The sequence below is a fragment of the Lepisma saccharinum genome, chromosome 5 (assembly GCF_977018435.1).
Source record: "Lepisma saccharinum chromosome 5, izLepSacc3.1, whole genome shotgun sequence".
Taxonomy (NCBI): Eukaryota; Metazoa; Arthropoda; class Insecta; order Zygentoma; family Lepismatidae; genus Lepisma; species Lepisma saccharinum.
In genome coordinates this window covers 3580409-3604610 of record NC_139233.1, presented here as the reverse complement: position 1 = coordinate 3604610, position 24202 = coordinate 3580409, and the positions used below count along the sequence as shown (strand labels likewise).

Below are 24202 nucleotides of genomic sequence, written 5' to 3'. Positions count from 1 at the left end.
ATAGACTCTTTTTTCGTCATAAAAAATGCTGCGTTTGTGTTCTGGTTGCTTTTGGCTCAAGTTCCGATTGTTTAATGCCGAACTAATTATTCCACACCGATTTCTATTTATGCTCATAGCCATTCGTTTACTGTCGTCTTCGATACGGACTGGACCGACCCCTGTAGCGGAGTGGTTAGCACAGCGCCCTACAACGTCAGGGGCCGGGTTTTAATCCCGGTCTGGCCACGGGTGTTCTTTGCGAGTGTCTTCGTCAGTTTCACCATCTCATCCTCATTAGCCAAAAGTGGCAAACAAAACGATGTACAATGTACTAAATCAATCGAAACGGACTGATGCTGACATCTCTTCACGTGACGAGGTGAGAAGGGATATTACGTCCTTAAAAGTTTAGTTGTTAGGTTAGGCGCGTCAGCTTTAGGTCTCTTAGCAGTAAAAGCAGTGTTTCCAATACCTGATCACGTAATATCTGGTCTCCAGCACAAGACCCCTTTCGAGCCTCGACTGAAAATCCGCCGGTACTCCTGGTCTGAGACGATCGTAAAGAATGGCTGCTTCCTTAATCAACTTTCCAAATCATAATTTCCTTAGTAAATAATACTTAGAGAAACTTTTAACTGTGCTAATTAGTTTCTCCAAGCTTCAGACTTACTTCCACAAACATTTTCAATATTCTGAAATACTTCCTAACATTCCTTTGAAACTTGCAAAAATCATTAAACATTCGGAACCTTTGCCCGGTATTGTTCTTTATCGTAAAGTAAGTTTTAAAATCTAGCAAATTGTACATCTTATTTTCCATTATACACAAAAATGTGGTTTTATTCAAGCGATATTCTTTATTCAACAAGAATATATTTCGAAAGTGCAATTTTTTTTACATCTGGTGAATGAATTAAGAAAATACACTAACGCCATCTTTACGTAATTGTATGTAGCTCAGAAAAACCAACGATTTATATAATAACGTTTAGTTTCTTGCCGGTGATACTTTACCAACCCAAATAGAAAGCTCCAATACGCGGTTTCTCTTGTGCAATCCTGATTTATTTACCGCGAACTACGGTGTAAGGAGCTTCTACGTGATTTGTGGTAACTTTTTCTTTTCTTTGTTGTCTCAAAACTTTTGTCGTTCAGTGTTCTGCTCTGGAAGCACTTGGAAAGAAGACAGCACAATAAATTTAAAGGAAAGGACGGAGAAAAAGCCATGACGAGATGGGGACAGAGCGATCGTTCATTCTGGAAACGAAACAAGGTGCCTGGCTCTCGTTCAGAAGTCTCGTCTTCGTTGCTAGGAAACGAACTTTGCGAAGTCACGGGAACAGGGAGTTTTTTTTTTGCCAAGGTCGATGTTAACAAAGGAATTTGTGAATGGAATCAATAAGTGTTGCGCATTGTGTTATGAGGTCATTAACGTCGAATAGCGGGCATGGTTCGGTACAGTGAATGCCAGTGTGTTTGAATTGCAGATAGGAACGTTAATTTTCCTACCCACCCATCTGAAAGAATTTTTGCACAGAACGTAGGTGGCGCCACATAACCCTGTAGAATAAGTAGAACCAATGTTGCCACATGTTGATAGTAAGATTTCTCATTTTCGTCCCCTTTCCTCCTTACCTTTCGAAAAATTGAAATCGCGATCACAAAACCACCAACTCACACAAATTTACTGAATGAAAACAAAATAATGACAGAAAATGAAGATTATTGATATCAAATTGTGTATTTTGCGAAATTTAAAGAACTTGAATTCAATATACGAGATCGATATCTCCATTTTTTTATTTTTTTTTTTTTGCAATGTTGATATTTTCGAGGACATTTTTCACACACACTTAAAATGTTACCTGATTTTCGCTGTGTAAAGGGATTTTTTTTATCATCTATGTGGAAACACTCCTGTTGCCTCTTTGAAGCCGGATTTGGCCCTCTCGCCCTCCTACTTAACTTCATTGGGGCTGAATCAACATCGACATTTTGGAGCTCCCACCGGGAATCGAACCTGAGACCGCTCACACCAAATGCGGGAGCGCTAAACGTAGGCTACGCGGAAGCCCAAATAGCAAATCAGAAATTACGAACTAAAACTTCACAATATTACTTTGAAGACTCGTATGATATTTCATTTTGAAGATTTTTTTTTTAGTATTAAGACTAGAACAGTGCTCGAAGTGAGGGAGGATGTCCAATTCCCTCCAGGTAGCAAAATTTTCGCAAATCACCCCCCACCCCCAGTTGTCTCAATGTCACTGTGTTAAAGTTAAAATCATAAGAACATCTCCCCTCAGATAGCCCCAAGATTCGACCAAACACCCCTTCCCCACCAGCTAAGAATTTTGACTTCAAGCGTGTTTCAGAAGAGTCTGTGCATCTGCATGTTGATTTTGTTTTGCTTACTTAAAAATTCTGATTGCTAGATTGTTCTGATCAAGTTGATTCAATTCTGTATTTACAGTACCGAGATCACAAATAGATAACAGCTGATATGCAGCTCATTAATTTTGCAGAATATTTTAATCTTAAAGTGTTCGAAGTCTGTAAAGAAATCTCCAGGAATTAGCCTAATCACAACTGAAGCAAATGCAGTGCCATACGATGCGCGTCCGCAATCAACTTCCTCCGATTAGGCTCAATAAAGGATCGAAAGATTTAGGAGTATCAGCGAGGATTGACCCTCGTCTTTAATTGGTCCACGAATGACCATAAACTTACTTTGTGCACTTTCGCGCCTTCACAACCCCAAATACATGTCGAAACGAGTTTGCCCATGAAGTCAGGTAGTCGCCATCTGCCGTTCTCAAAATCTTTTGATTCCACCGTTACCAGTCATTTCTAGAAACAGCATAAACGAGTTCGTTGTCCTGGTGCCGCCGTTCCCTTGTCCTTGTGCACCTCTCTTGTCCAAACTTTCACTCCCCTGGGGGTTTGTGTGATTGTGCTCGCTACGGCCATTAATGGGTTATCTATTTTCAGAGGGTGAATCACTTGAAACCTGGAATGAGAAAGTCTTTGTAGTGAATGGGTCAAGTTTCCGATTTAAGCCATTGTTCAGTGCAGTCTTTTCCATCCATTTTTCTTGGATTTTTTATTTTTTACTTCAGTAATGGTATCGATACAAGACTTTGCACACTGTGATATTGTTGGTCCAGCCAGACACATGTTTGTGCCCGGGAATTTTCATGTCACGTAGATTGAAGGTCTTACAGAGATCGACTCTTCTAAAATAACTTCTTTCGAGTTAAGACTTACCAAGCATAACCTTAAGTTAAGGCGTAGTTGATAAATTAATTACAAGAACTGTTAAAATTATACAAATGATTCTCTTAATATTTGTCGAATGTCCTGTCCGGATTATTGCCCGACATTATGGATAGAAAACTCACGGTTTCCTTGGTGATTAATGTGATTAAAGAGCAAATATTGATTTGCTTTCTGAATTATTAACGAGTATAAGCCATAATTAATTGACAATTTGCCAAAATATCGCTAAAAACAACAAGTGTTTTGGAACAGTCCGATAGGTGGCTCTAGTCAACGTCTCATACGCAAAGATTGCATGTACTATATAGAAGTTTTAAATTTTTTAAGAGATGTTATAGACCATTCGGCTTGTTTAGTACGGCCTTTCAGCCATTACAAAACTTCATTGTGCCGTAGTGGTTAACTTCATAACAAGAGAACGCGACGTTATTACCCCTATTAGAAATAAAAATGGCCATAATTAAGATCAGATTTTGAGCAAGAAGGAAATTAACACAGTCTTCCATTTACTGAAGATGATGTGCATCATGTATTTCCTTAATTGCCATGCGCACAGGAAGCCAGCTGCTTCTTCGTTGTGCTTCAGAGAAATTTTCCCACGATTCCAACTTGGCTCGCACCACTGGGGCTGACGTAAGTTTCACGCGTGGAACCACACGACTGAGCATGGGGTGCACGGACAGAGTGACATGAAAATAGAGGGCGTTCTCCGAAAATAGAACAAACATGAAATCAAGGGTAATTCTAATCTCATTTAGAGCAAAAAGGAAACGTTTTATGAGGAAAAAGTCACTGAACATGGCCGATCCCTGTTTTACATATTTGTAAATGGTGCGGACGAATAATTCAATATTACTTATGCGCCACGAAGCTAGTGTGTTTTTTATATTTGCGTTCAGCAAAATTTGATTTTGCCCACAAGTTTCTCGATTGTATGACTATACCGATTGTTGATTTAATAACCAAACAAGTTTTGATTAACAGTTTCATTATTGTTCATTATGCTGCTTTGGTACGGCGCGGAAAAATCTATTTGAACTATTTCTTTCCGCTTTCTCGTCTGTTACCGTTAGAACATCTGTGGTACATGTAGATTGCCCCCATTCCGTTGAGGATTACTTCAAGCTGTATCTGCGAATTATGATGACATTAGCTTGGTGCTTAGCTGTTTGTGGATGTTACCTTCGTTGCAAGAATGGCGTGACACTAATTTATACTCTGTTATAGAATATAATTTCTTTATTCTTCAGACGACTTATGTTTGGGAGGGACTAGAGATGCTCCAAAAAAATCTGGATTACGGAGGGAAGAGGTTTATAATAATTTTTCCACATTTTTTAAGGTACAATGTGTTAACAAAGCTCTTAAGGGGTTTATTTTAACTTTGTCTTCTCATTTCACGTTGTACTCCAAGGCCTGTTCAACATAATAGGTTTTGATTGTATCGCAGTCTTCCAGGCACGGCAATAGTGATATTACACTTTACTATGTGTGCGATTCAGTGATGTACACATGTTTTTACATTTCATGAGAATGTACGTCTTCGAAGACAAAGTTATTTATTTGAGTATAGTTCATTGTCATGCTGCAATTAAGTTCGAAGTTTACTGTGGAGAAGTGTATAAAAACGATGGCAAATAAACAAATGAAATTGAGCAATCCCTTGTATCGACCACTTCTCCACCAGAGATATAACTCTTCAAAATATTGCTCACATGCACAGGAACGTATTCATAACACTCCCGATTCAAATTGCTCTAACAAAGTGGCGACTCACAATAATAATGGTAAATGCTTGTGCAGATACGAAGAAATCCGGATTCCCTCCGAATCAAATCCGGGACTCTCCTATTCCTATTTTGTGTATTTTACGTCGCTTTCCTACACCTTCGATCAATCGTGACGATGGGGATGAAATGGATGACGGGACAAACACAATTACGCATCATTGCCTTAACCAGGGTTCAAATCAGGCGCGTTAAAAATATATTAAACTGACTACTTGCCTTCGTTGTATTTCACTTGATTTTTAGTTTTCGCTGTAGTTTCTCAACACAAGCACCCACATCCCTACCCGGGATTCGAACGTGGAACCCCTGGCGCCGTAGTGCGCTGCGCTGACCAATACGTCATGGAGGCCGGCTCCAGAACTTGATCGTAATTCGTAAGACGCGTTAACAGGGAGGTCCCCAAAGTATAACTGACATAGCGAAATAAGTTTTCGTAAATTTACGTTGATGGAGGCAAAGTGAAAGTATGGTAAAGTATCCCGATTGTTGTGACAGTTTCACCTCCCTGGTGGCGTAGTGGTTATTCCGTCACCTCGCAATCAAGGGGTTGTAGGTTCGATCCCCTGTGAAGGCACATTGAAACTGCATGTCCAGTCCCATTTAGCGTTCAGAGTATTAAACAAACCTAACAAACCCTTTTTGTTATTTTTCAGCACTTTTCTGTCTCTTTACGATAATCGCGACGATGAGGATGGATGATAAAATGGATACTCACCATTCCATCTCTTGTTCAGAAATTAAATTCTATGAAAGTTCTATAAATGTTTACTGAGGTACGAGTGGGGTGGAGATGTGCTTGTTTAGTGCCTATCTTCTTTGTTTGAGGATTGCTTTGATAAATCTAATGGTCCCGGGTTCGATACCCGGTGGATTCCAGTTTAAACTGTAGGACCAATTAGCCTTTCTGTGCATAAAGTTGACTTAAAGCAGCATTTCAATGATAGATCAATTACGCCGCAAAATATATTTTTGTTTGTGAACTTCGGGAAAGCAATACAAGTCAAGACAACAACATACATATTGCTATTTTATCTTACGTTTGTACAATAAAAGTGATTTACGCGAAATCGTTTCAAGTTGCGGGGAAAAGGCTGTGCATACTAACAGATGTGGCAACAGGGAATGTGTTGTGTTGGATCTTCGAAAGCACGTGACTTTCTACACTGTGTTTGAGCGCTCTACGTGACGTGGTGCATATGGCGGCGGGGGGTGATGTGCCAGCTTCACACAGCAATCGCTGCAGGCAGGCAGACAGACGCTCTCGTGTTTTTAAGACCAACGTTGTACGAGCTCTGTGGCCAGCCTGCAAGATCCCTCCCTCCCTTTTACCTGGCAAGTGACAACATCAGTCCGAGATTGAAATGTGGACAGGGAGACCGACACGAGCCTAGGTCATCTGGTTATGAGTGAAATCGCCCCACACGGCAAGGATCGTCCGAAGTTAAGTGCTTTTTCGTGATGGGCAATAACGGCAGTGAGGGTGGCGCTAAGAAAAAGCGCAAGGGCACACGACGTGCTCGAAGAAGAGGTAAATTGTTTCATCTATTAGTGAAAGTGAACATAATCTGCTGTGCAACCCAGACGTGCAGTACCGACAAGGATGAGGATAGCCCGGACACAGACAGTGACTTGGAGAGTAGGTAAGTTAACACAATGCATATTATTGTAAATCTCTGTGTAATCGTCGTTATATAGAGAAAATGCCCCGTGAGTATAAATTGCGTTTAACAACCAAGCAAGCGCAAACTTGAACTTGACTGCCGAGTACCGGTTTTAAGCGGTGTTGTTGATAAAACTGGGTCTGTAGGCCTAGTGCAGGCTGGCTATCAGTGGGAAATGTCATGCCTTACATTCTTCAGTCTTCAGTTTGTAAACACATTACATTTCATTCCATGTCAAATCGTCCAAAAAACGTCAAACATTACTAATTGAAAGCCAAAGTGCGATTTTATTTGTTTGTCCTTGCACAGAGTTGCCAGTACATAAATTTATTTGTTTGCTTTTGCGCTTTATATTTATACAAGTATCGTAAGTTTAAAATCCATTAAAGTCAAATTTGTTACGCTTCAGAAAGCAAAGCCATAGTTGTTTTTAGTGCAAACATTTAGGAGTACAAAAATTTGTGCATCAACGAGAAATATCGTATAGTATTTGCACTGGTGTGAGTGTAAGTGTATGTAAATAAATCTTGGTCACAGAGGTAAATAGCTGTCATGCCTTGCTTGTTGGATTAGGTTTGACATCGCATTGTGTCAAAAATCGCAAAATAATCACTGAACCATGGGAAAACATAGCGCCTTTTATTGGTTTTGATGTGCAAAGCTTACTGCATATCTGTATCAAGATTTTCATGTGAAACTATGCCAGTAGTACCAGGGTTATACAGTATATTTGGATGTTTAGTATTTTATGTCGCATTTCTTCGTGTGACATGGATTATGTTTGGATGAAATTGATGAAGGAACACTCGTGGGCAAGACGGGATTCGAACACGGAATCTTCCGCGATGTCATCGTATATCCTCGGCCAACAAAATGGCGCCAGGATCATAAAAAAATGTTTCATTCAACTTCATAAGAAAAAAGGACACCATTCAGAGACCGAGTGGTATTTACGAATAAGGTGAAATTCGGTCTCTGGTAAACTTTTTAATGAAATTGTCCCATTCGGACATTAAATATTATCAAGTAAATGTCTGCATACCAGTTTAAGATAATTTTATCACTTAATTTGCTCGTTGAGACCCAGAGTGTGAACATGTCAATTACAGTTTCTTATGCATGAGCGTTCGCAGGGGGTTTCGAACCGGTCCGTCGACCCCCCTCCCCGTATCAGTGTATTATTAAATTTTATGCCAGAGTGTAACTACTCCTACAAAAAATTCTGACAACTTGCATGGTACTCTGTTTAAACTCTCGATGAAGTTTGCCTTTGTTATCCTGTATATTATATTAAATTGTTTTCGAAAAACTGTTTTTACATGCGAAGATTTGAGAATGAAAAACAAATTTTTCCAACCAACGATGATTATTTTTATAGTTTGTTTTTTTATAAAATTATATGAACAACGTACGAGCAGAATAACTGTGATTCTTTTAATAGCATGTCCAGTTTAACCCTTAAAATTCCACAGAATGGTCAGGAAAATTATTTTAAAATTGCCTGGAAAAGTCGTGGAATTTGTTTTGTCAAAATGAGTCCGAACCCTTTTGTCAGTTTCGAGGTGTTCCGATTAAATTGCCTCCTTGAAGATCCCCTTTCTTCCGAAAAAGAATCAACGGATGTCCATCCGTTTACTAAAAACGAAACACCGGTTTTCTTACGCCACGATAGCAAGTGACCTTCTCCACTTTATCTCGTGAACCTTGACAAGAACGCAGTTCCCAACACCAAACAAAGAAAGTGAATTTTAAATGCTACTTGCTCCAGCCTGACGCTTTAATAACAAATAGCTTATTCTGTTTCCGGTGTTCAATTCTTTACGCAATTGCATTCGTGGTTGTAAGATCAATTTCTGAGGTTGCAATCAGTGATGGCGCCAGCCTGAAATAAGTAGGGGGGGGGGGGGCTAAAGATTTCGGAGTCAAATTCTCGGGGGGCTAACTTATACCAGCTGAAAGGTATTTACGTAAAACTTGCCTACGGTATATTTTTATCCGTGAGAAATTTTACAGTTAGTTCCAAAGATAAATCACTGCATTTTGTTCCATCTCGCACAAAAGTATTTTTAGGCACGAATCTTTCATGTCAAGTAAAATGCAATAATTCTATTGTTGTCTCTTCCAAAGCCATTTTTGCGTGGAATAATATCACAGACTTACTAATTACTATTCATATGAACATAACACTATTTCTATGTAAAGAGTTTGAGTACTTTTTTTTTTTGCTAAAAACATAAAATGAACCACGTCAAGAAATACGATATTTTCATGAGCAGCTACAACCTTGTTTAAATCCAAAGATTTTGCAAGCTCTTTCTCAAAGAGACAATAGATAGAACGCTCAACCTCTCGTTACCAATTCAATTGCGAAGATAACACCTGATTTGCTGCAAACAGCCGTTGATGGGGGTATCTATGCACATTTCAATAACACAATGCTTGTAAAGTTTGTACTTGGTGCAGTCTGAAGAAAGGTTGAAACGTTACGTTTAGTTTGTTTATAATAAAATAAATTTCTGCCTTTGTCAGCATATTGAGTTTTTCACATCATAAATAAGGTAACCTTGCGATCTAACCGAACTAGAAAATGTATTTGAACATTGAACTTGTCCCAATGGAAGTTTTATAATGGAAAATATAAACTTCTACTTTTTAAGTTTTCGATCGAAATGCATCTACCGTATTAGGTATTACATAAATCTAGGGGGGCTACAGGGGGGCTGAGACCAGTGAAGCCCCCCTAGTCCCCCCTTTAGCACCGTCCCTGGTTGCAATTTCGAGAGTTTTTTTTTGTTTGTGCAAGAGAAAGACATTTTCGTATGTTTCGGTAGCTGTGGGTAGGCGGTGGTCTTGAAGTAAGGTGAACTTATTCATGAAAACCGGAATCGAGAGTTTTGTGAAAGTGTTGCACTGTACATGAAGAAAAATAATTGTAACAGAACACAAGAATGAGTGCTCAGAAATACTTTAATTGCTTTCTTCTGAACTCATTTCCAGTTTCTCACTTGAAGTATAAATAATATTGTTCATTACGTACGTGTTTCTATATGAGCACCTTCTAATGCATTCAGGCCTTGAATATCTGCTTATTGCAACACTATTATTTTCCTGTTCGTTGATAATCTCACACAGGCATCTTGTGTTCCAATTACGTCATGCGCACAGCGAACTATAATTGTCACTTAATGCGCCTTGTCGACAGTGTTGCCATACACAAATATCAAACTTTCACAACCGAACACACGAACCTAGTGGGCATTTCCTAACACATGCATATCGCAGCATATTGTTTTCAATTTCAATGATAAGTTCACTTCAAGAGCATTATGCCGCGTACACAACGATGCAGATGTACTGCTGCGTCTTTCGTTATGCACTTTTTGCCAGCCGTTGGCGCAACCATATGGAAGCCATTGCATTGTATAATAAATTGACGTCGTGTGCTTCTGGTTCAATATTGAAGGGCATTCCTTGCCAAAAGGCAGTTGAAGATGGTCAAGTTAGAATCCTCCCCTCCCATTTCTCCATTGTTTACATTAGTGAAGGTTAAATTGATGGTTGGGAATGGATAATGGCATGACTAATATTTGTATTTACGTATGGTTTTCATTTTGGAAAAATACACTAAAGCTGCTGAACAAGTAAATTAATTTTACATAAAAAACACTACATTATACACGACGTTTTCACCTACAATGTTTAGTGTGGACATAGACACGAAAAAGTAATTTCAATTTGTTTCGTAGTCTGAATAAGACCCTGATATAGGGTGGAAAAGTTACGTGAATGGTAGGCTATAGTATTTTTTTTACGTAAATAAAAACTCTATTGGTCATCACCTTTAGTGTTTTTCTAATATTTGTGAAAATATGAAGTGCACTTATTTAAGATTTTTTTTTTTCAAAAGTCTACTGCGGATGTCAATAAATATGTTCAGAGATGAATAGTGGTACGAATCCAACTTTAAATTGTAGATCCAATCTCGATTAACCTATGTGTGCATAAAGTGGACCTGTAGAAACAAATTCGCCATTAGATTGTTCTGTAAAATATCTTATCTTACAAATGTCAGAAAAAAATATATTTCTGGATGAACTATATTGAATCGTACTTCTTGTAATCCGCCGTCTATTAAACACATCTTAAAATTGTATAGATTCCACTAATTCGTTAGCCGCCCCCCGTGGCAGACTGGTTGTCACTGCGCGCTAGGACGCCAGGGGTCCCGGGTTCGAATTCCGGCGTGGGTGTTCTTTGTGAGTGTCCCTTCATTAATTCCATCATATCTTTCATCCTCACCTTCGCGATTAGCCAAAAGTGGTAGAAAAAGGAAGTACAATAAATAAATCAACCAACCACTAACTCGTTGTTTTGTATCAGGGAGCATGGTGTTCTCTACACTTCATTTCAAATTCTGGCAGGAAAATGAAGGGATCTTGTGGATAAGAGATTGTAAAAGATGTAAGGGAGCTGAAACCCACCTATGCCCCATCTAGCGGCAGGCCTAGGAGTTACTGTTTACATGTTTTCATTGGTCCCTAATTTCCTTGCCTGGCAATTTATTGATAGGCTGGTCTTTTGTCACGTTTGCCTGTGAAAAGTGAAACCCTGCGTCGTGTGGGACTCCTGTAAGATCGCTGTTTGCCACACACCTACGAATGACGCTCGTGTTCGTCACATGTGGAAGGAAAGTAATTCCGCGTAAGAAAAAAAGAACGAGCGAGGATCATCTGGTGAAACATCTGCAGCGTATCGAATGGAATGGCGCGTGTTCCATTCAACAACTGCAGACGTCAAGATTAGACGACATAACCTTATCTTGCAACTTGGAAATAAAACATCACTATAGTGTGTATCGTAAGTTACCTACCCATCCAATATACAAACCACCAACAAACTTGAAGAACGAACTAAAGGAATCCATTAATCATATTGGTTCATAACATGTGGTCCGTGGACCCCATGGGTGTCCGCCAAGACCTGAAGAAATGTTACGAGGGTTTATATATTTCGAAAAAAATACTGTTATAATTATTAAATTAACCAAAAATATAATATTCCATGTCTTTCTAGAGTTAAAAATGTTCATTCTTTTGGTTTTAATACAGAACGTCTTAATATGAAATCCACTATTCTAAAAATCAACATTTTCAGATCATCTGTAGGCCAAGCATAGCGGCCGAGCTCCGTGGCGCACTGGTTATCAATGCGCGCTACGGCGCCAGGGGTTCCGGTTTCGAATCCCGACCCGGGCATGGGTGTCCAATGTGAGCGTCTCTTTAACATATCACTCATTTCCATCGTCGCGATTAACCAGAAAGTACAGAAAGCGACGTCTCTTTTACTTCCATTATTTTGGTGGCATACTCACTAACTCAGCTTTATTTTGGTTATCCGTTACAATAATAATAATACTTTGTTTTTCCCTTCCAATTAGAAATTAAAGATGTCGATTTTCGGGAGGGGGAGCAATGGACAGTTTCGATCCCTCTCCCGACGCCCATGGACCTACATAGACCTTATTTTCAAACCATAATAGTTAATACTGATTATTGCGTGTAAACAAAGCGTCCAAAATAACTATTACATTTACGAAATCATAAAAAAAAAACAACCTTTATTCCTTTGCTTATTATGTCCCACGAGGTTAACAAAAGTTATAAATTTAAATAAACGTGAAGATATGGGAGAGCAAGTGCCCCGATGCCCCCACTAAGTTACGCCAATGCAAGTAGTCCAAGATATTACATCCACCCTTTGTTGCATCACTTCCAAGATAACCTATCTTCCTAATGGCGCACGCGTTCGCTACTTTGGCCCTGTCGGCAGGCATTCTTGTTGTCAACATTATTGATTGGAGCATTGTGCGGGCGACGGAATGTTGTGACGTCAAAAGAATTCCGAGAGGCGTCCGATCTGCAACTGACGTGGGAGGTTGAAAGGAGGGGGGCTTTCGATTATGTTATCTGGAAATGGCACAAGCCTTGGGCAGAGAAGCCAATTCCAGTTTCTTGGAAGCCGGTTTGCGAGGGCGACGATTCCAGACAAAACAAAGCTTTGGTGGTAAAGTTTGGGGATTTCCCAAAGCTTGCAGTCCTTGAATAGACCTGGCAACACTGCCCAAATTCATTTCGCCGTCTTTTCGTACCTTTGATGTTCTTTTTTTTTAGTACTGAGCCAAAGGGGGGTGGGGTGTATAAACTCCTTGGGCACGCACGCCACTGCTTAAACGTAACTACTTCCCCACATGGATTTCCTCATGGGAAAGTCCAGGTACGTAGCCAGGGGGAGGGCTTTGGGGGCTTCAGCCCCTCCCGAAATCCTACAAATATCTAATTTGAATAGTTTATAGTGGTAGTTAATTTTACTTCCGTAGCAGGATGAAACATCTTACATAATAAGTTGTAATATACTGAGAAGTTCATCTTCAGGGCTTCTACCTACCCACTTTTTCGCCTTTAGATGGCGACTGCTGATAAAGGATGAGCCCCCCGAAATAAAATCCTGGCCACGATTCTGGGGAAGTCCATGTCAACTTCTAGACAGTGTTGTCACATGGACAGAAATTTCCCTTGGCGCAGGAAAATTTGGGTAGAATTTAAAGTGAAAAGGGGAAATCAAATTTACAGGAAAATTAGAAGATATCTAGCTCATATTAAGTTCATTAGAGTGTGATAGCTATTTTCCTTTTTCCGTCGTATAATTTATCCCTCCTCCCCCCCGAAGCGAACCAAGAATAAAATTTGAACTTTTATTGCGAACGATATAGTCCCATTATCTTCTTAACTTAACCATTTACAGGTAAGTGAATTGTTCTGAACCATACATAAAACCCGCTGTTCGGAAATAAAAGGATCCAAGTTGTTTGGAAGCCTGAAATAATCCCTCTGTCTTGGTTAAGACAAATTGAAAACAAAGTTGTGTCAAACAATTTCTGCTACGCGAAGCTCTATCACTTAGATAACGTCAAAACTCTAAAAATCCCAAAAATTAATGTTTCAAGTCTGCGAGTTTTTCCCACAGTGCCAATTTCAAGGGAGGTGGATTAGAAATAACCGCGATCAAATTTGCTGTTTCCCTGTCTGTGCCATCGGTGATTTGCGAACAATACGGGTCATGTGCAGCATGTATAGGAATAGGGATTTATTGGAAGGGAAAAAGTGGTATTTTAGTGACATACAATCTTGGTTGGCAAAACTGGAAATCCATAATTTTATTGGCATGTTTGTTGAGCATACTCTCTCGTTAAAAATCATAAATAATACTTCTACCATAATCCCAAATAATAATTGATAAGAGATCCTTCATGCCAAGTCACAAAATAGACGCAGAATTCCCGAATAAAGAAGGGAGCTCTGCAATTTCCAATTGGATGCCGATTTCGGGAAACTGAAAACTTAGGTCAGGGTGCGAAATCACTGCAGACTGGTGGAGGGGAAGCAGCAGCAGACAGACACACACACACACAGACATATATAATATATATATAATATCTTTAAATAGCTGTGTGTCAATTATTAAATAATCAAATTATACATATTATAAATTATACAATATATTGTGTCGACTGTCCTTCATTCAAAATTCGATTGCAATTTGAAGATGTTTAATATGCTTTAAGGGAGAAGAGCAAACATTTAAGACACATTAAAAACACAATAGTTCCCTATATAAAAGTCACATCTAAATGCTATTGTGTGTTTTGTTAATATATTTATATACTTTGCGATAGCTGACGAAAGGCGATGAGAAATGGAGAAGAAATAACAAGTCGGACTAATTTCTGTGTTCTTCGGATTGCTGGGTTCAGTGTCCTTAGAGATGAGGCTCTTTGTTGTCCATTCTTTGTATATGTTTTGGATATTATTCCAGTAAAGTATATTTGACTCCCAAACTAATTGTTTGTGTTTGTTGCGAGAACAAAAACTCCCCCCCCCGGAAACGTTTGGTGGGGGGAAATTTCAGGGCAAAATCGTTGGTGAGGGTAATTCCCCCCTGTCCCCCCGGGATTTCGCACTCTGGCTTAGGTTGAAGTATCTAAATTAAACTTTGTTAATTTCAGGGTTCTTAAAGGTCCAGGAATTTTAAATAAATTTAATTCCGGTCCAGGAGAGAAAATCAGCAAGCGTAAATATGTTCTGGACCGTAAACCTTTTTATCTGTAACGTATTTCAATTCGGTCCAGGAACCTTTTTTCCGGATGAATTTAAATACGGTCCGGGAACCTATATTCCAGGTTCAATTTCAATACGGTCCAGGAACCTTTTTTTCAGAATTAGTTTAAATAGGTTCCAAGTTCTGTATTGAAATGAAACAATATGCAACTTGGATCGATTACGGACCTGACGATAAACAATTATCCACTTGTGAGCATGAAAGACTAATCCAGGTGCTGGCTGCCTCGAGAATCTAAGGTACAAGGTAGAAATGGGCGAAACGCAAACGATGCAGTCCCGTTGCCCCTCTCCATGTAGTCCCATTCTCTCGCACGTGTTCCTTCACTTGGTTGTAGCAACACCTCTGGCAACACTACCTGTCCCTGTTGTGATATCTGCTGGGCGGCTCCTATTGGCTGCAGTTCCTGGATCGGATGCCGGAGCAATATGTAACGGGTTTGTTTGAGCTCAGTGTGACGCCACACTAATATAGTCCATTGCGTTATGTACAGTAACTCTTCGACAAGGGAGTTTCTGAATCTGGCCCACGAGAGAACAACAGCGTTATTATTTATTCCCTCTGCCTTTAACAACCCTGGTTAATTCACATTACGTCGAGGAAAAAGGTTCCATACACGACTGACTGGCCAAAAATAAGTTTCCATAATTATGGTAGAAATTTTACTAACACATATCATATGCGTGACTGAGAAGGTAAAAATGGTTGACATAACACAGACTTGTCAGTCTCAATCTCGCTTCAAAATAAAGATATAAATGAAAAGAAAATACTTATTAAAAAACTGTAAAACTCAGTTAGTGCACATTATGCAACACACATAAAATAACTAGACGTCTGAATCACAGAGTAAAAACTATATTGATTTAGGCGAGAGTTTCACATCCTTTACTTTCAAATTTGCTGTAGTCTTTGACAGTGTCCTTGGCGACACTATAGAGGAATCAAAACTAATTTAAAGGGTAAGTTAACAATGCTCTCTAGATGCGTGTTTGCATGCTGCTACCGATCTAAGTTACATTGTGACTTAAGCGTGTATAATACAAATGAACCATTATTTGCATAATGCAAATAGTAAAACAACCTTCATTGGGCTTTTGAACATAATAAACTAGGGTAAAATCACGTACAAGCAGTTTAATTTGAATGAGTCAATTCATTTGACAAGCCAGATATTAACGTTCCCTTGCACGAAAAAGCTAAAGGGACAGATGAAATTCCATTGTGTTTTGCATCATTATCTGTTCACATGTTTAGAACTAATCTTCCACGTTGTTGGCTTTGAGATAAGCGAGGTTACAGTTTCTTATCTCCAGTGGCTGTTTCTGTAACTGCTTGACGTCATTCGATTTTGTATCAGCACACGAATGTGCAGTGTGTTTAGAAATGGTTGCAAAGGATTCCATTCATATTTTTTTTTTCCCCTTTCTTTCGCTCTCCATGTCTTTCTTTTTCTTTCTTCATAGTTCCTTTTTGCCTTCACTTCTCATGCGCTCCCTCTCGGCGATGGTAAATGGTGGATTCATGAAATTGTTCACGCTTTACCCAGGATTCGAACGTAGAGCCTCTGTCTTCGGTCCACGGAAGTTGGTGTCGGAAAGTTAGTACAAATATACGTGCATAGAATTACGGAAAGAATAATTGACAACTTTTTTATGTATAGTCCAGTGATATGTTGTCGTTTGATTAGCCTTTATCATGACAATATAAATGAGGAATTTGAACTTATTCTTACCTTATGGCAACACTGGCGAAACCTTAAAAATTACGTAAGAACTTCCATCTTTCAATATTGGGGAAGGGGGGGGGGGTAATCTTTTTAAAAATGCGGATGAGCCACGGTCTGAAGAATTGCGTTGTTGAGTGACGGATGGATATCATTAACTGGACATACTGAGAGCTGTAATTGTTATCTTTTGTATCTGTTAAACATTTTACATGGAAAGGAGATAAGATCACCATGTACGCAAATCTATGAAGTTGTATACTAGGAATGAACGCATACCATAACATGATTTTTTTTTACCTAATTTTGCTGCATAGCCTACTTTAAGATAAAAATAGTGGTCAGGTTTTTATACAAACTTAAAGAACAAAATCTGCACAGAGTAAATTATTCACGTAATTTGTGCAAAATATTCGGGAAATAAATTTAGTTGGCCAACGTTGCAGATCAATGTACTCCCCTGTTTTGTGTCTAGCCTTATCGACACAATGTAATCATGTTGATTACATGACCAATATTTAACTGAAGTGGGAATTCCAATTTTGCCAGATCTCATTCAGTTTGTATTAGTGCTCGAAGTGGAAATTCCTAGTTAGGGGGATGCTTTATGAAACTGCCCTTCGGACACATACGTATGCCACGTGCTGTGATGTTGTTTCGGCACGTCTTGCAATTATTACAGCTATATACGTGTAATTGTCGAATTTTGGTTCAGTTCCGTTGTATTATATACAGCTGTGTTAGGTTACCATTTGTGTTCAATCACTTGAATGACACTATTTTTATTTTCCAACACGAACAAATACAGGCCCGTACCGAGGGGCCCATGACATTTTTTAATGTAAAGCTATAAAAAGCTACGAAAATGACATCGGCGATTATTAACTTTGTAAAAATTTAAATTTTATCCTTGCATGAAAGTGTTTGTGTAGAGAGGTATGCAGTCTGCGATTTTGGGTACTTTTAGGTTTATAACCATTGATGCAAGGCTACCAGCAGTGGCGGCGATTGGAGGGCCATGGGGGTCAGTTGCTCCCCTTCCCCACTATTTCCACTTTTGCTCTTGCACTGTGGCCTCTTAATGCTAAGCCTTGTGTACCCAGACCAGGTGGAGAGACAGTGATTCTGACCCCACTTTAAACTGTAGGTCCAGTCCCAATGAGTCTATCTCATCGTTGCATTGTAATCAAGAGGTCCCGGGTTCGATACCCGGTGGAGGCACATAGTGGTTCGGATCCCACTTTAAACTGTAGGTCCAGTCCCGATTAGCCTTACTGTGCAGAAAGTGGACTTAAAACACCAAATCAAACCAAACCAATTAGTCTATCTGTGCAGAAAAGTGGACCAAGAAAAAATCAAATTCGTCTACTAAGAAAAAGTAAATTGTCCTTGCCCCCCAGTTTTGGCACCCAATCTCCGCTATTGGCTACCAGGTGAAAATGTCGCTCTTTTTTTTGGTTAACCATAGCCTGCTACGATCCTTTGTAGCGGGCTATGGGTTTACTCACATTTAGAATTCCTTATTATAATAATCACATCACCCTCACTCACAACCGGATCAAGAAAGTGTGGGGCGTTACCCCCACACCCCCTATACGCCTTCTTGGCGTGGTGCTAAGCACAGGGGAGCACTTTTATTGTAATAATAATTGCTAACGCGTATAATTTAATTTATAAATATATTATTTTCTAAACATAGAATTATCGTGGCTCTTCAATGGTTCTGGTATGAGAAAATAAATGAAATTTGAAAAAGAAAAAAAAATAAAAAAAAAATTGAGAAACTCGGAACTATCTGAATACTTCTAACCAGTATCGGCGATTGGTTGCCAAAACTTGGTAAGGGAAGGGTTATTTTATCTTGGTAGACAAGCATTAAGGAGCCATAGTACGGGGACAAAAGTGGCCAAGAAAAGGTCGACTCGACGGTAACTGCCCCAGGTCCCCCCAAATTTCCGCCACGACACACACACACACACGGATCTGGTCCCTCCCTCAAAAAAATCCTGGATACGGACCTGAACAAAGCATTGTTCGAATTATCTATCGTTCATTCCCCCTAAAATCACCGCCAAACAGCGATTCTGTTTGCTATATAGTGTCTCCTCCATCTATGGCCTTGGTAAAGCCTCGCTTTTATTGCGTTAAAGAAAGAAGTACTGTACAATTTGCCTGCTAATATTTATACACTCCATTCTACATGGATTTCTGGCAGGGCCGGCGGAAGGGGGTGTCGAACCGTGCCACCGCCCAGAGCGGCAAATTTTCAGGGCGGCTAAATTTGAAGAGATTTAAAAATAAGCCTATTGAAAACTTGGAAGTTAATATATGCCAACCCACCGTTTTGAAGGAACATATCAGTAGTCTCACTTTAGCCGGCTCCTGTGGAGGAGTGGTTAGCACATTGCGCTACGACGCCAGGGGTCCCGGGTTCGAATCCTGTCACGGAAAGGCTGTTTGTGAGTGTCCATTCATCAATTTCATCATGTCATCACTCATTCCCATCTTCGCAAATTAGCCAAAAGTGGCACAAAATGCGAAGTAAAATAAAGCAAATCAATCATTCTCACTTTAAAACCACTAAGTGCCACAAGGTGAGAAAGCAGAATCGATGCCTTTAACTCCGTTCAGATATCAAGTACGAGAGGTCTATCGTGCGACGAAACTGCCCAAATGGTCGTACACAGGGTGCGAAATCCAGGGAGGGACGGGGGAATTCCCCCTTACCAACGATATTGTCCTGAAATTTCCCCCCACCAAATTCTTTCGGGGGGGGAAGTTTTTGTTTTAACAAGAAACATAAACAATTAGTTTGGTTATCGAATAGGCTTGACTGAAATAATATCTAAAACCTACAAAGAGGACGGACAACAAAAAACCTCATCTCTTAGGACACTGAACCCAGTTCACCCCAGAACACAGAAATTAGACCGACTTGTTATTTCTTCTCCACTTCTCATCGCCTTCTTCAGTAACCACGAAATATATAAATATATTAATAAAACATATAATAACATTTATATGTGAATTTTATACAGGAAGCTATTATCTTCTTAATGTCTAATTTTTGTCCCTCCTCATTGTTGATAGCATCAGTAGTACATTAAAATCTTCAATTTGCAATTACATTTTGAAAGAAAGACAGTGGATATAATATATTGTATATTTTATAATATAATTTGATTATTTAATAATTGACATATTTAATTACATTATATATACCACCAATCTGCAGTGATTTCGCACCCTGGTCGTACAGTGGGATCCACTACTAATTCTTCGCAAATTGTCCACGACTATTTTCTTTAATTTTTCTCTTACATCCTGTGTGTTTTTAAGCGGTGGATTTTTATGTACGCTGGTGCAGAAGTTGCCAACAGCTTGTTTTGAGTTTTCTTTTAATTCTTGAAGCTCTTATTGCATCAAATAAAGTGCACGAACATGGGGATGGACAATTTGCACTGTAATACTCATGGATCCCACTGTACATGAGGCTCAGTGTATTGCAAACCAGTTGTGTGGTTTTACATTCCTTTGCTCACTAGTTATCTGGTATGACTTTTTACTCCACGTAATGTAATGAGCAAATGTCTTCAAAACATTAATCTACGATGTGTTAGATTTCTTGCAAACATATCAGCGTTTTGAAAAAAGCAGGAGTGATGAAAAATTTCAAAGTTTCTTAGACGCCACTTGGCAGCCTGTCAGGGCCTCTCTCCCATCCACTCGTGGAGGCGTAGGGGGCGGCAACCTGCGAGTCCCGGTTGATGAGAATGAATTGGCATCGAATTTAGATATAGATGATCCAAAGATAGGCAGGCAACACTGTACATGGCCGAAATCGAAAGAAGAAGCAGTTTCAGTATGATGAAACTGTTGAAGATCCACAAAAATGGTACAAGGTTGATTTTTATTACCAGGTCTGATCACATCACCCCCACCTTCGGCCTTGATCAAGAAAATGTGGGGCCCTAACCCCACACCCCCTATACGCCTTCATGGCGTGATACGGGAGAAATATTTGAGCAGCTTAAACATCAGTGAAATTTCAATTTATTTTATGATATTAGTAAGCATAAAGACATGCCATCTGACCTTTTGTTTGAAAAGTGTAGAAAACTTGCCGGAATGTTAACACATGAAGGCTACTGAATTAAAAGATGAACTAAGTGTTTCCAGCTATAATAAAACAATTACACCAAAGGAGACCTTAAACTGATAAAGGGTCACGATTTTGCACCTGATGTCAGTGTAGAACTTGGAATTTTTTAACTTTGTCTGTAACCGTGGCAAGTGGCGAACAAAGTTTTTTTTAAAAAAAATTAAGGCTAATGAAAATACTATATTCGGTTAATCATGTCTGAAACACGTTTGTACCCATTTTATGCAAGATAGCATTATACGAAATAGAATATTACATGCAAAGGTAACGTTCCCTGTGTATATAGCACCATGTCATGAAGTCGCATTTAGGAGATGTGGGGGTTAGGGCCAAACACATTCTCGATCTCGTCCATTTTGAAGGTGAGGTGATCAGCAACACTCTCCGGGCGCCTTTACCTCGGAGGGTTGCCTCCCCAGGTACCCATTAATTTGAGGCTGGGTGAACCCCAGAGCCGATTTATGCGGAGACAACGCAGGAAATAATTCAGACCTCAGATCACCCACCCGGATTTCTGGGAATATTACATGTGATTGTTTTAAAAATCCAATCATATATCACAGGCCTACAACATTAAACATATGAAGTCAAGCCTTCATTTCTTTCCTAATACAGGTTACATTTAAGATACGTGAGAGAGAGAGAGAGAGAGTTCTCACAGAATATAATAATAATATAAAATTAGTATCGCATTTTTTAAAGTTTAACTGTGGTTGAGCGAGATATCCTTTTGTGCTTAATAGTATTGATATGGCGTAAAAAGTCTCATTATTATTTTATAGTTTGATTATTTACTTAGGAATATATTGATTTTCAATTTCCCGTTGCTGCGTAATGGCGGGAAGGGGGGGGGGGGGTTTAAAGAGAGCGGCATGTGCGGCATCTGCCGCCACTGCACCAGGGCGGCAAAATGACTAGCGCCGGTCCTGATTTCTGGTGTGGTTAATTTACCACGTATGTGTTAACTGACTGACAATCCAGACCAGGAAAAGGCATAGTTCAAAGCGAGGTAGTGAACTAAAATTATCTGAACAGAATCGTGTCCACGTCTGTGCATTGCACCACCCTCCAAACCTGTCACGTGAGTTTTGTAAACTTTGGACTTCCACTCGGGACGTGCATCCTGGCAACCGGATATCTTGCTCTTATCAGATTTATCAGAATGGGGTCAACGCTGCGAAATGCTGGTTGATCATTGTAGGTGGCGTGCGTGTGCCTGAAGTTTGACATCATAGCGTGTTGTGCATTTGCAAATGGAGCAAACTCTTAGATATTTCGTACTTAAAGAAAGTTAGTTTCCAGTGCAAATATGACTCGTATCAACATAAACCAAGTTTCTCCGGAGAAGAATGTTACGAACTCTGACAATGTTATCATCAGGTAAGGCAAAGAAAGTTCATTTTCACGATCATATTCACGTCCAAAGTACCTGTAGAGTTAAATGTATCAAGGTCATGCTGTTTGAAGTATTTTATTTTTATAATACAAAATATAAACGTTTCTTTTCTGTGTGGCAAAATACAACAAACTCGGATAGCGTTGGGAGAACGAAATTGAAACTACAGTAGGCCTAAACCCATTTTTTCTGCCACGATGTACGAAAATGAAATGCTCATCCTCCCTCTATCTCAAGTTCCCATATTTTTACTAGAAACCACGACTATTTCTCATGGCGTGCATTGGAAGAAGCATAAAGTAATTAAAACCCTGACAACGAGCTTAAATATACCAGGTATCCCAGAAGTCTTTCCCTGATTACAAACTTTATTCATATCCGCTATATGCAATGTAGAGATGTGAAAGTGGTGCCAAAATGTTGGAAAACTAACCAAGTTTATTTGTATCAGGTTTCAGTAATGTAGCTGTAGTGTAGCAGTGTCAGTGCCAAGGAATCCCGAATTAATGCTCTTGACATCGGGTGGCATCTTTCCATACAATGTTTCTTGGACTTGACAGGATTTGGGAATGAAGATCAATTCCATTTTTTAAATACCATCTTATTGATTGCAGATATTCTAGTCGAAAGAATTCTGTACATTTGAAAGTTCCTCTGCACTGTTATTGGTGACCGGGTCTCGTGATACCAGAGAACATGCTGAGCTTTTTCCTGATTTGTGAACATTTCCGGTTTTCTGGTCACTGACACTGCTACACTACAGCCACGTTACTCAAACCTGCAACAAAAAAAACTTTGTTAGTTTTCCAACATTTTGGCATCACTTTCACATCTCTACCTTGCATATAGCTGATATGAATAAAGTTTGTAATCAGGGAAATACTTCTGGGATACCCGGTACATCTTTTTCCCGCATTTTCTTGGAAATGGTGTTAGGTCAAACAACTCTCTTTACAGCCATTAGTGCCCTTATACGTGAACTTTTAATTGCGTGGGGATTCCGGGTTCAAATCCAGTCACGGGTTTCCCTTCATTAATTTCATCATATCACTCATCATCATAGTCGTGATTAACCAAAAGCGAATTTAAATACAAATAGTAATAATATAGTATAGTAACGTAGACCTACCGCAACCAACATACCCGTCGTAGCTAGCGAGTGAAAGTTTGAAGCATACCCAAAGCGTCAATATACGTCTGATACTTTCGTGAATCCAGGTTCTTTAATTTGAAGAGGTTCCGTTCTGGATTCTCTGCAAGATGAAAATTATTTGCTGAAACTACTAAGTCAGTTTTATTGTGTTATATTTGGTTATTTTCACTAAAATCAAAAGTAAAGTAGAAATTATTGAACCTTCAAAAAACAAGAAAAGTTTTATTCTTATAAATGTCAATATTATTATTATTATTAATAATAATAAAAATATAAATCAACAAATATAAAAATAATTAGGAATGTGGTATTCAAAACATTTCCCGTGGATGGGAAAATACCAGTAAATTCTTGCGAAGTGTATACAATGTGTGTGTGTGTGTGTGTCAGTGGGGAATCGTGTTTTTTTCGGAGTGTAGGAAGAAGTTATGCATTCACATGTATTGCTTGTACTCTCCATTGCATTTAGAATGTTAGCTGCAGGCCTATGCTCAAGGTATGGCAAGGGGCCCTGGCTCCTCACCTTGAACTATGAAATATTTAAACATGAACCTAGAAAAACCGACGAAAATAAAATTGACGATATTTCAAAATTTGCAAGAATTTCGATATTCTTCCCCCTTCCTATCGTCGTGTGGATTGACGATAATAAAAAGTGCTGCTTAAACTTCAAAATTATGCTAAATGCTTCTAAATTGTGCAAGGATTTATTATTATTTTCGGATAACTCTAATTCTGCATCTCCTTTTCCAGAGGTTGGAACTTGCGTTACTTATTTTTAACAGTTATGTAATAGTGTAATTTTTCCCTCCAAATTGGACATGGGTTCAACGTGGAACTTATAAATGTTTGAGAAAATTGTTTACCCCTAACTTTCT

At 39.2% G+C, this 24202-nt stretch overlaps 1 protein-coding gene across 5 annotated transcripts in view; it reads left to right on the top strand.

The window, feature by feature from the left end:
* Positions 1-24202, top strand: part of wnd (Mitogen-activated protein kinase kinase kinase 13 wallenda) — a 181141-nt gene that overhangs the window by 118395 nt on the left and 38544 nt on the right. For 2 of the 5 annotated variants that reach the window (XM_083121992.1, XM_083121991.1), the window contains exon 1: positions 6241-6691. The exons of 2 other annotated variants lie outside the window; for them this stretch is intronic. In XM_083121992.1, the coding sequence (XP_082978118.1) occupies positions 6510-6691 (182 nt within the window). In that variant the 5' untranslated portion in view covers positions 6241-6509. Of the gene's footprint in view, positions 1-6240; positions 6692-22005; positions 22156-24202 lie in introns of those variants that run through there. One more of the 5 variants, XM_083121996.1, reaches the window with a different exon arrangement.